The 11,883-nt window shown below is 38.8% G+C and overlaps 1 protein-coding gene across 1 annotated transcript in view; it reads left to right on the plus strand.

Annotated features, from left to right (window-relative positions):
- Dmd (dystrophin) overlaps window positions 1-11,883 on the plus strand; it is a 1,456,297-nt gene that overhangs the window by 938,959 nt on the left and 505,455 nt on the right. The window contains exon 42 of the mRNA XM_026777353.1: window positions 6,652-6,841. Within this exon, the coding sequence (XP_026633154.1) occupies window positions 6,652-6,841 (190 nt within the window). The remainder of the gene's footprint in view (window positions 1-6,651; window positions 6,842-11,883) is intronic.

Consider the following 11,883-nt stretch of genomic DNA (forward strand, 5'->3'; position numbering starts at 1 on the left):
CAGGAGGATAGCTATGTTTTTCTTTGGGTTCACCTTCTTATTTAGCTTCTTTAGGATATCAAAATAAAGACTCACTGACCTTTATTTGTGGCTAAAAACCAATTATGAATCCAAAGGTTTCTTATATTTATAAAAATCAGTTCCATTGGGCAAACATTTACCGAGCATCTATGTCTGCATTCTGGTTCAAAACTAAGCTAAGTGATTTTCATGTTTGAGAAAAGTAGTGTATAAGTTCATGAATGCACTCAGATATGGTACATTTGAGCTATAGTATAGAATATATTTGCCCACAGAATATTTATAGCCCTCCCACAGAATTTTTATAGCCCTAGCACATTGTATGTGTAATTGCATTCTTCCCTCTTTGTTCCCCTACCAGAATTGAGTATATAAAGTGGCAAGTCTAAACTCTAAAGATAAATTCTGTATCGTCATTATTAAACATAGATCCTGGTACATAGACATGCAATAGATTCATGTGTGAACTTGGCAATGAGATATTAATTCACATGTGGATAAAAGAATGAGGTGTTCAGATTTATAGATTATCTTTTTATCGGTCAGAATAACTGGGAAGAAAAAGACTATCAACTGAAATTAAGCAAAGGAAAATAGAGACAAAAATAGGCATGGTAGTTTATTTATATTTGAAGTCCCAAAATTTGGGAGGAAAGGCAGAAGGATTGGATTTCAAGGGCAGTCTCTGTTACATAGTGGATTTGAAGGCAGCCTGGACTATTAGATCCTACTCTAGTGAGAAAAGAAAGAAGAAGGGGTATGGGGAGTGGAGCTTAAGAAACAAAGCTTGTGGAGAAGCATGGGCAGGTGGAGCTCTTTTGAGTTCATGGCTTGCAGGTTTTTTTCTGAAGAGTTCCCGGTCAGCTAGGAATACACAGTAAGACCCTGTCTCAGAAAAATATGTTTATTTGTTTGTTTTTTAATGAGATCAAGAGTAAGAAGGGAAAAGTATGGTATTGTAAATTCATTAAAAATGGGATTTCACACATTAAAATATTACTTATTAATTAGCATAATAATTTCTATGATATTTGCAGAAAATTTGAACGTCAGTTTTATATATATATATATATATATATATATGCCTGTGTGTGTGTATGTGTGTGTGGCTCTCCTAACACTGAAGAAACTGTAATGGGAGGGTTGTGGTGAGTTTGAGCAATGCTGTTCATTCCAGAGCATTAAGGACTACAGAGTAAAACTGAGTCTCCATCCACAACAAGAAGAAAGAAGAACTTTTAATATGTGCATATATGCGAATTTTGTGATTATATTCACCCCATTAGCCTCTCTTACCCTGCCTCTGAAGTCCTTTTTCCCAACTTCCATGTCTTCCTTTGACCCATGAATTTAAACAGGGTTGCCTGGAGCATGGGGAGGCGTTTATTTAGTAGACTATGGGCAACTCCTCAGTGGCCTTGCCATTGACGAAAGCAGCATTTCCTCCCTCGGTGTCTGCTAGCTGTCAGTAGCTCCCCAAGAAAGGGTGTGACTTCATGAGCAGCTCTCCTATCTATGATAGAATCTTTGCACCGCCCCACCCTGTTCATTTATATTGTTCAATTACACATACTTTTAATCTAGAAATATAATTCATTGAGAAAGTTTTCCCTCCGTATTTCTAATACATACTAACATCTTCAGCCTTACCTTAGAAAATAAAAGTCCCCCTTCCCTTGTCCTTAGTTTTTATGTATTAAGATTATCGCACATTAAATTGCAATTTCAGCTTCAGAAAAAGCATGGAGGCTTAGAAAATTATTCACATATAGTAGTGTGTGTGTATATGCGCGCACACACACATGTGCACATACTCATGTATGTGTATGTATAAAATGACAGATGGCATATTTATTTCCTTATTGATAATTATATACACACACACACACACACACACACACACACACACACACATATATATATATATATATATATATATATATATATATATATATATATATATGTTAATGGCAATGGAGGGACATGTTTCTGTGATTTGTCACCTTTTCTCCGAGTTGGGACTGGATAAGCATCTTCTTGAGCTTATGTAATTTTGCACTGTTTCATAGATCCACAATTTTGCCCCTTCAAACACTCTTTTTATTAGCTGATGTTTCAGAACCCCATTGTCTCTTTTGGAGACCACAATCTGCAAGATTAATAAAAATCCAGAGACAGATATTGAGGTTCAACATGAAGGACAGAAAAGCAAAACAGCTAGTCACTGGCTATTACCTCTTCCTCAGTCTGAAATGGAGATTCTGCCTCCAGAAATCCTCAGAATGAGCCTGAGAACTGTCTCCTCCCATTTTATATTTCTTTCTAGTGCTGGGATTAAAGTCGTGCACCACTACCCCCTGGTTTCTATGGCAAACTTGTGTGGCTACTGGGATTAAAGGTGTGTGATATCATGGTCTGTAAGGCTGACCAGGGTGGCTGTTTTGCTCTCTGATCTTCAAGCAAGCTTTATTTATTAAAATACAAAAAAAAATCACTACAGCAATCTGTATGAGAAAGTGTTTAGTTCTCCCCATAAATTCAGTTTTTGAGAAAGCAGATTCTAAGAAAGGACTTAATGTCTGGAATTTTACTGAGAAATGTGTTCTAACTTCGCACTGGTTGTGGAAGGAAAGTAAGCATAAGCAGTATAGGCAGAACCAGAAGCCAGGCTGCGTGAGTGTTACTGCTAACAATCATCTAAACCCCACCCCACCCCAAATGAGGAAGCAGCATCTACCTCAGGTTCATCATATACAGATGAACTTCCCACACAACCACAAGGCTACCATATTTTCAATCAGGTCCAGTCAGGGCAAGCATATCTCCTGACTTACATCCTGACTGTGCATTTCTGCCTATGAAATCAAGGGCAGGGGTACATCCTGACAAATTTTCTGCTCATATACCTCCTGCCCATGTGTGGTCAAGCATATCTAATGCAGATGGCTCCGACAAACATAGGACAGGTGGGAAGTTCTTAACTGTCTGAGTTGCAAACAGAACACTTCACCTGCAAGGTGTACTTTTCCTGATTTGGTCTCCCATTAACTTGCCTAGTGAATTGCTCTTTTTCCTGTTTTGGTCTCACAATGGCTTCTGCCTGCTTCGGGGATGAACAGAGCAACTTTGGAGAAGGAGGCTCTTTTAATTCTGTTCTAGCCTCAAATAATGCTGACACATGAGAACCTTCAGCCAGCAGAACTCCCAGTCAGAGATTGGAACAGCATACTCCAGCATTGCTCACACAGTACTTCTCAAAGTTTCATCCCCAGTAGAAGTGTTTTTTCAAACTTTCGCATGTGTTTGAGATGCCTGGAAGGCTTGCTCAAACACAGTTGCTTGGGCTCCACCCACTGAGTTCCTCTTTCAGTAGAGCTAGCCTGAGGCCTGAGAATTTGAATTTCTAATAAGTTCTCAGATGTGGCTGCTGGGACTGCTGGTCCATGAACCATATTTTGAAACCACTGTTGTATACCACCCTTATTTATGGACTAAGAGAACAGGTCTTAGCACTAGAAGGTAATCTTTTAGATATCATGAATTCTTTATCCCATGAGATTAAATTCTTAGCTCTTTTCATGCATTATAAACTTGGAATAGTGATAATTAAGCTTTATTATATAGAAAGAATTTAATATACTAGATGACAGTTTAAAAGCCTTCTTGCAATTTCTTATATATACTCATTATTCCCTTTAAAATCCAGTGAAATTGTCTTCAGGGTCCATAGGATTGTATGTCCTAAATAGAGAAACTTTAAAATAAGCCACATTTGCAGTCTCTTTTTCCTAGCCAGTCTTTTACTTCTCATTATTTTTATATTTTTATTTATCACATAAGCCATCCAAAAGCATATGGTTGAGGAAAATGAAAAACTAAGGGACACATTTAGACCTAATTTGAATGCACAAATATGGAAATTAATTACCATGGACTTATTTCTAGGATAGACTTGACACAATTAAATCTTAGAATTCAACAAACTCTGTACACGCCTCGAACCTAGGAGTGAGTTTGTAGTCATTAAAAGCCCCACGGAAGCAGGAAACAACAGTTGAGTCTGTGATCCAACAGCTTCGGAAAAGAGCTCATTCGAAGAGATTTTCTGCTCTTGCTTCCATTTCTTCTTAAAGTATTTCCCGAATAAGGAAATATTCCGCCTGATGTTGTCAATATGTCAGACCACAAGGGTATCCTTGAAGAAAATGGTGCCTTACTGTCCTGAAAATGTTCCTCGGCTTCCCTAAGGGCCTAATTTACAAAGCAGAAAACTGCAGGCAGGATTTGGCTGAGAATCACATTGTCTAGATAGAGCCCTTTCATCTGACTTCCTGCACACTGCGTTCAAAGTTATTTACTAGTCACTTCTTACGGAAGCGGAAGGTGAATGGTGTGTCTCACTGAAGGGCAGAAGAGCTAAGATGGATAGAGTGCCCCTCCGCATGAAGATGACTCTGAGAATGACTTTCACACTCTCTAATCTCTGAAGCTTCATTCTGCCGTGGGTGACTTTCAGCTTGTCCTTTCGTTATGTGTGAAAGTGGAGTATATTCCACAATAAGCCAACGTCTTAGCCAGGCATTCTCTTCTAGACTGCGACAGTTTATTTCTATGATGAGTTTTAGGATGGGGGTGGAATAACTCTTAGTTTAAACTGCAAGAAACTGTCTCTTTGGCAAGTCCGTGCCAGTAGATTGTCAGTATTTGCTCAAGAGCTTCCCTCTGTATTACAAGCCCAACTTTCCCATTCAGAGTCCTCGAGCTGCGACAATGGCACAGAAAACATCTTACCTACAAATGAGGGAAACTGGCGGTCCCAGTTAACCCTGCAGCTGTTCCAGATTTCACTACCGTGCCCAACCAGAACCCCACGGTACCTTTTACTTGTGGAGTATTAACATTTATTTAGGAGTTGATAAATAGCTTAGTGCAGCGCTCATGTTTTTCCAATAGCGGCACCCTCATGAACCTACTCTCTTCTCTAGCCATTAGCACAGAGCACAGCGGGAAGATTTCCATCCAGTCTGAGCGTGAGACCACACTGTGAAAGACTGTGTGCTCAGCAGAACCTCCCCCGTGATGAGCACACAGCTCTTCTGGGGACTTCACTGCACTGCCGCCGGCTCGGCAGGCCTTGTTCATTGCCGGCTTTGCACATCCCATGATAAAGTTGCTGCTAAAATAAATTGCAGTTTTGCATAATTATTGACAATCACATCTTAACAAGCAGTATGTATCATATTCAAGTGTTCAATTTTTTGAAATCCATTTTTAGCTTATGTTTAATCCCAGCAAGTGTTTGTGTAGTCGTAGAAGGCAAATAAGGCATTTAAATAGAGTACTAATTTCCCCATTGCAGACAAAATTTACCTGAATCTTTTTAGATGGGACTGTTACTGCTTAAGGCAATTTTCCCTCCTGAGCTATTATTATACACATCTTTGCTCAGGGTGTTTGTATGTATATCCACATAATATGCAATATATATATGAGTGTGTATATATTATATATATATATATATAATTGGAAATTATGATTTAAAAAATTCTCATGAGGGATTTTTGTTTCTTCCAGTTTTTAAAAACAACTTGGCAATTATAAAATGAGGTGTAGGGAGAGGAACTAACATTGTTATTAACAATCATAAGCAGTCATAATGTGTGAAGTTTGTTCATCATAGCAGTAGAAGGATGATGAGTTAGTAACAAGCCATATCGCACAACTGGGAAAAGATATTGCGAACTGAGTCACTGTTTGTCTGATTAGTAAGCTTCAACTTTTTCAACTTGGTGTAGCATTTTTCTTTTTGATAATATCTTTGGTCTATGACCTACAGAGAGCACAGTGTGATCCTAACAAAATACTTTGAATAAGCTAGTGTGTGGCAAGATGACAGTTTGCACAACTCTTTCCGTGAAATGCTTTCTTCTTAGTCTTTTTGTCCCTTCGCTGGTCAATCTGTCTCTTCACTTGCCGTCACCTCCCAACTTGCCATCTGTGTATTCTTTACTTGTTACTTTATTTAATCCTTGCTTCTTGACTCAGTTTGATATCAAGGATATGTATGGCAAGGGAATTTAAGGTTTTGCATATGAAATTTAATGTCAAATTCTGTGGCATCTCAAAATAAGTTTTCCCATTGCCCAGCACAAATTTAAAGTTGAAAGAAAGGTATTTTGGAGTGTTTATGAACAAAATTTTAAGTCTCTCTCTCTTGATCTGTCTATCTATCTATCTATCTATCTATCTATCTATCTATCTATCTATCTATCTATCTGGTATGTGTGTGGCCATTTCTAGAGGAATCTTTATTTATTATTCATCTTTGAGGGAGGGTCCAGGGATTAAACCTAGAAACCTAGGGCCTTGAATTTAGGAGGCAAACACTCTACCATTGATCCCCAGCCCCAGCACATTGCTGTTTATTTTTAATAGCTCCACTTGCATGCCTTCCATCAAGAAGAAGTGTTTAGATGAAATTGAAATGAATATTAAACGAAGAGCATGGCATTTTGGTTGTGGGTTAACTGGAGAGCTTCAGCAGTATACCGTCCTTGATCATTTTACTGAGTTCCTTGCATATACCATTCTGATAATAGTGAATCCCATCTGCCTGCTTGTCCTTTACAGAGTGAGTGAGAGAGAGGCGGCTTTGGAAGAAACTCATGGGTTACTACAACAGTTCCCCCTGGACCTGGAGAAGTTTCTTTCCTGGATTACAGAAGCTGAAACAACTGCCAATGTCCTCCAGGATGCTTCCCGGAAGGAGAAACTCCTAGAAGGCTCCAAGGGAGTCCGAGAGCTGATGAAACAGTGGCAAGTAAGTCAAGTGTCTCTGTGTTAGCCCTTTAGTCAATCCAACTGAACCATCCCAAGTATTTGTACTTGATGTTGACAAAGTGGGGACAAAAGTAAAGTTTCTTATTCAGGCTGATAGAGTTCAGCATTTGGACAGGAAGGAAAGAGGCAAGAGACAGGAAGAAAACTCATTGGTAATTCCATTTAATATCATCAGCTTCTAAAATTACAGATATTTTTGACCAGAAAAATATTCGCCTAAGACACCAGGGGTCTTGTCAAGCAGAAACTTTACTCAGGCAGAGAAGTAAATTAAGGGTAGGTTTATTAAATTAAAATGGCTGCCATTTTCACTGTTTACTTAATGTCTTACAGGGAAAGCATCTGTAGGAATTGTCTGTTTTATTTAGCGTTGCTAACTAAATCAGTTTCTCTTCGCTTTTTTCAAATACATTCTGAAATGTTAATCTGACATTTTGCAGTTTTCTTCCTAACATGATCTGTGAAAATAAAAATGAGTTTGCTAAATTTGTTATAGCTCGTGGATGCACAATTTTCAGACAATTGTTTTCCCTGACAACAAAAATTATTAAATCTGTGCGCATGAGCAGCAATAACAGAAGCCGAGAGCAATATTGTTTAAATGGAATCTTGGCAAGAATCATGTTCTGTAGTTTAAGGAGTTTTCAAAGGTTTATTCCTAATAGCTGATGGAATTTTCCTGAACTATTATGCAACATTATCATATATCTTTTCTTTTGTAACTTTTTTTGTTCTATATGTGTATATAAATGAACATCACTAGTATTTAGAATATAGTTTGATATGATAAATTGAAAAAATTGGACTAAAGAAGTTCTTTTCCTATTGTTCTCCACTTATGCTTTATTTTGATGAGACTGTTAGTTTGTTGCTCTGGTACAGACAGTAATAACAGTGATTTATTACATCTTGAATTTGTCATTCTTTTTTTATCTTCCTTCTCTGGTCTCACATGCCATATCCACAGTGATGTTAGTTTTGTTTGATCCTTTTAAGATAATTTTAGTATAAAGTCTGACTTTATCTCTGCAGAGATCTCCTACAGTTTGGGACAGAATGCAAAAGCTACACAAATTCAGACTTTATTTTGTCTGAATCCTAAAGGATCTCCTACATCATTTATATTTACCTATGCAATATTCATGCATGCTATAATCTGGAAAAACTCTAAAGTTCTGTATAATTGAATTGAAAATTGGCTATATGTGTTATTAAGTATGAATAAGGAAAAAGGAAATTTGTGTTTTGATTTTTCATCTTTCTTTAAAAACAATTGGAAATTACTCTAACATTTCTTAGCTTTCTTGTATTTCTTTTTTTATTAAAAATTTTATTAAAAATTTCCACCTCCTCCCCTCCTCTCATTTCCCTCCCCTTTTCCCCGCCCCCTTTTCCCCCCTCTCCAGTCCAAAGAGCAGTCAGGGTTCCCTGCCCTGTGGGAAGTCCAAGGTCCTCCCCCCTCCATCCAGGACTAGGAAGGTGAGCATCCAGACAGACTAGGCTCCCACAAAGCCAGTGCATGCAGTAGAATCAAAACCCAGTGCCATTGTCCTTGGCTTCTCAGTCAGCCCTCATTGACCACCAAGTTCAGAGAATCCGGTTTGATCACATGCTCCATCAGTCCCAGTCCAGCTGGCTTTGGTGAGCTCCCATTAGATCAGCCCCACTCTCTCAGTGGATGGGCATACCCTTCGCGGTCCTGACTTCCCTGCTCATGTTCTTCCTCCTTCTGCTACTCATTTGGACCTTGGGAGCTCAGTCCAGTGCTCCAGTGTGGGTCTCTGTCTCTATCTCCATCCATCGCCAGATGAAGGTTCTATGGTGATATGCAAGATAGTCATCAGTTTGGCTATAGGATAGGGCCATTTCAGGCTCCCTCTCCTCAGCTGTGCATGTATGTGGGTGCTTTTTAAATCTGTGTATGTATGCTTTTTTATCACCTTCGGAAACAACCTGAAGTATGTTTCTCATATGAACTCCAAGGATGAACCTTTCTATATTTTTAGTCTAGGACACTGATTACATAAAATATTCAAAGCACCAGAGTCAGAAAATAAAAAAAAAATGTTAAAATAAGGAGGAATTTCTTTACATTCTTAGTGTAAAGTAGTGATTATTTCGTTGTTATTTTTGTTATTGTTTTGGTTAACTGCTGTTGTTCCTAATTAGGGTCTTCATTTGGTAACGAGTTCATTATTTGGTGCAGGGACAAGTACACACATGTATGGAGGTCCGAGAAGGACCTTGGGGGCAGGCCTATGTCTGCCCATCTTACCTGAGGCAGGATCCCTTTGCTGCTTCTCACCCTAGCTGGTAGGAGCTTCTGGAGACTATTCTGTATCTGCTCCTGCCCCCACCCCCACCTACACCCCCATCCCTGCATGTCCAGAAAGCATCTTGGAGGAACACCAAGCTTTTACATGGGATATAAGGCTCTGAACTCAGGATGTGAAGTTTGCAAGCCAGTGCTTTTACCCTATACTCTGGTCGGTTTTCAATTAGTAATTCTCCAGCCTCAGACTCTCTGAATGTTAGAATTATAAGTGTATGTTGTCAGGCCTATACTGAACTCTATTAATTATTAAAAGAAGAAAAGAAGGAAGGCACCCAAATGTTTAATCAAAGTAAAAACTCACCCAACAGATCTTGGGTCTCCTGTCTACTCCAAATCCAAGCAAGATTTGTTTTCTACAAAGGCTACTGCAGAGAGAAAAAGATGAAGCCTTTAAACAAAGTTTTTTATTTTTTTCTGAAATTGCCAACTGTTCTATATAGAGAGACTATGAATCTTATTATTCCTTACAATATTGACAATTGGCTTTGGCTGTTAGTTACTTCAATATCTATTTAATTGTCACAGCAGTAATTATAACTTATGGGATCTATGAGCACTGAATGTATTATAAATCATGTGCTTCCTTAATAAAATTAGTGAATAAATTTCACCATGAAACACAATTAAATTTTCCAATGTATTAGTAGACAGGGCTCTTTACTTTCATAACTGAAATCAAGGAATAATATTATGCTTGTCGATACACATGATAAAGACATTTTGCTTATAGTTATTTGTGATAGTCTAGCAAGACCATTGAAGCCATCAAACTTTTATATAACATCATATAGATCTTGAGCATTGATAGTTTGAGAATGTATATATTGCAAATTTATTTTAAAATTTAAGAACTGAATTTATAATTGAATCAGATTCTGTTTCTGTCCAAAAAGTTTTCCCCTTTCGTCTAACAGAGTTGATAAAGATGTCCATGGTTCAAACTGCTAACAAAAAAAATGCTGGATAAAATAAATATTGAATAATTTTGTATCTTTGCAAATATTCGACAAGTTTTATCTAACTTCTATGTGATTCTATAAGTAAACTTGCAATATCATTGTTTTAACAGACTGTAAAGAAGCTGCCTTGCTATAGACATATAGTTGGTATTATTCTTTTTAAAGATCTATGGAGGGAAGGCCGGTCCCACAAGGGGCTGGCTGCAGGTTCCCACAGGCCTCTGCAGGTCAGCAAATGGGAGACCAAGGCGGATGAAAGACAGACAGATATGCCATGCAGAGAGAGAATTTGGGTATAAAGTTTATTTAGTGGGTTATGAAAAGGGAAAGGGAAGGGGAAGGGGAGAAGAAGGTGGGGAAGGGGAGAGGCGGTGGGGGGTAGGGGGAGAAAGACAGCACCACCTCTTCAGAAACTGATTGCTAGCAGCAGTGGGGGGAGGAGTGGGCGGGGCTTGTCTCTTAAGGGATCAAGGTATTCAGGTGAGAGACCTGGCCTACAGATCTTAATGGTTGGGAGATAGTCTCAGAACTAAGTAAGGAATATGTGTTCTATTTCTAATTCTTTCATCTGTGAGCTGAATTTAATTCTTTCATCTGTGGGCCGAGTTTATCCTCTCTCTCTCTCTCTCTCTCTCTCTCTCTCTCTCTCTCTCTCTCTCTCTGTGTGTGTGTGTGTGTGTGTATGTGTGTGTGTGTATCAGCATTAGTTATTGTTATGGTTTAAGTAAAAATGCTGCAGGTCCCCAAGTGGCGGCAGTAGGCAGCAGACCATGAGACCACACAGCAGGTCCCAGAGCAGCAGAAGACAGTGGACAGTGGGTCCTGAGATCAGCCAGTCCCAGGCAGGGACAGTGCAGTTCCCCAAGTAGCTGTAGTGGGCTATGAGAGGCAGCAAGTCACAGGAGGAGAGATAGACAGATGGGCACCACAAGAGACCATGCTGCAGTTCTCGGAAAGTGGCTGGTCCTGGGCAGGGAGCCAGGTGGTGGGTGAAAGACAGAGTCATGAATAGGCAAACCATGCAAAGTGAAGTCGGATATTTATTGAGTGGGTTATGGAGGGGAAGGAGAAAAGGGGGAAGAGCAGAGAGAGATACAGAGAGAGAGAGACTCATACTAGAAGCTGATCAGCTTGGGGAGGGGGTGGCTTATCTCTTAAAGGTACAGGGCAGATCATTACAGTTCAGTTATCTCATTTTATTTGCGTTATTTCATCAACACATTATGAAAAGTTCTCTTATATTGAATAAAACATTGGCAGAAAGTTTGATAAACTTTGAGTTGTATATCTGTATATACCTATGAATAAGGATAGGTTTGACACATTATTGAAATTGAAAAGCAGCCTTCACTATTTCTTTCATAAAATCTTGATTCATGGGTTACTTCCAAGAAATAAGAAAAAAAATGAGACCAAGGTAGTATAATTAGCACCTAAAGTAAATCAAAGCATCACTTTTCTTGGGATATTGTATAGTAGATGTAGTCTGTAGATCTCTGATTCTTAGGAAATCTTCAGTGTACTATTCTCTATTGATTTAAATTCATTTGCCTGTATTTTTTCTTTTTTTTTAATTGATAATTTTTTTTTATTTTTTTTTTGAGAAAAAAAAATTTCCGCCTCCTCCCAGCCTCCCACTCCTCCCGCCCTCCCCCCACTCCTCTCCCCCTCCCTCTCAAGTCTGAAGAGCAGTCAGGGTTCCCTGCCCTGTGGAAAGTCCAAAGTCCT

Source organism: Microtus ochrogaster, unplaced genomic scaffold (assembly GCF_000317375.1).
Source record: "Microtus ochrogaster isolate Prairie Vole_2 unplaced genomic scaffold, MicOch1.0 UNK58, whole genome shotgun sequence".
NCBI lineage: Eukaryota > Metazoa > Chordata > Mammalia > Rodentia > Cricetidae > Microtus > Microtus ochrogaster.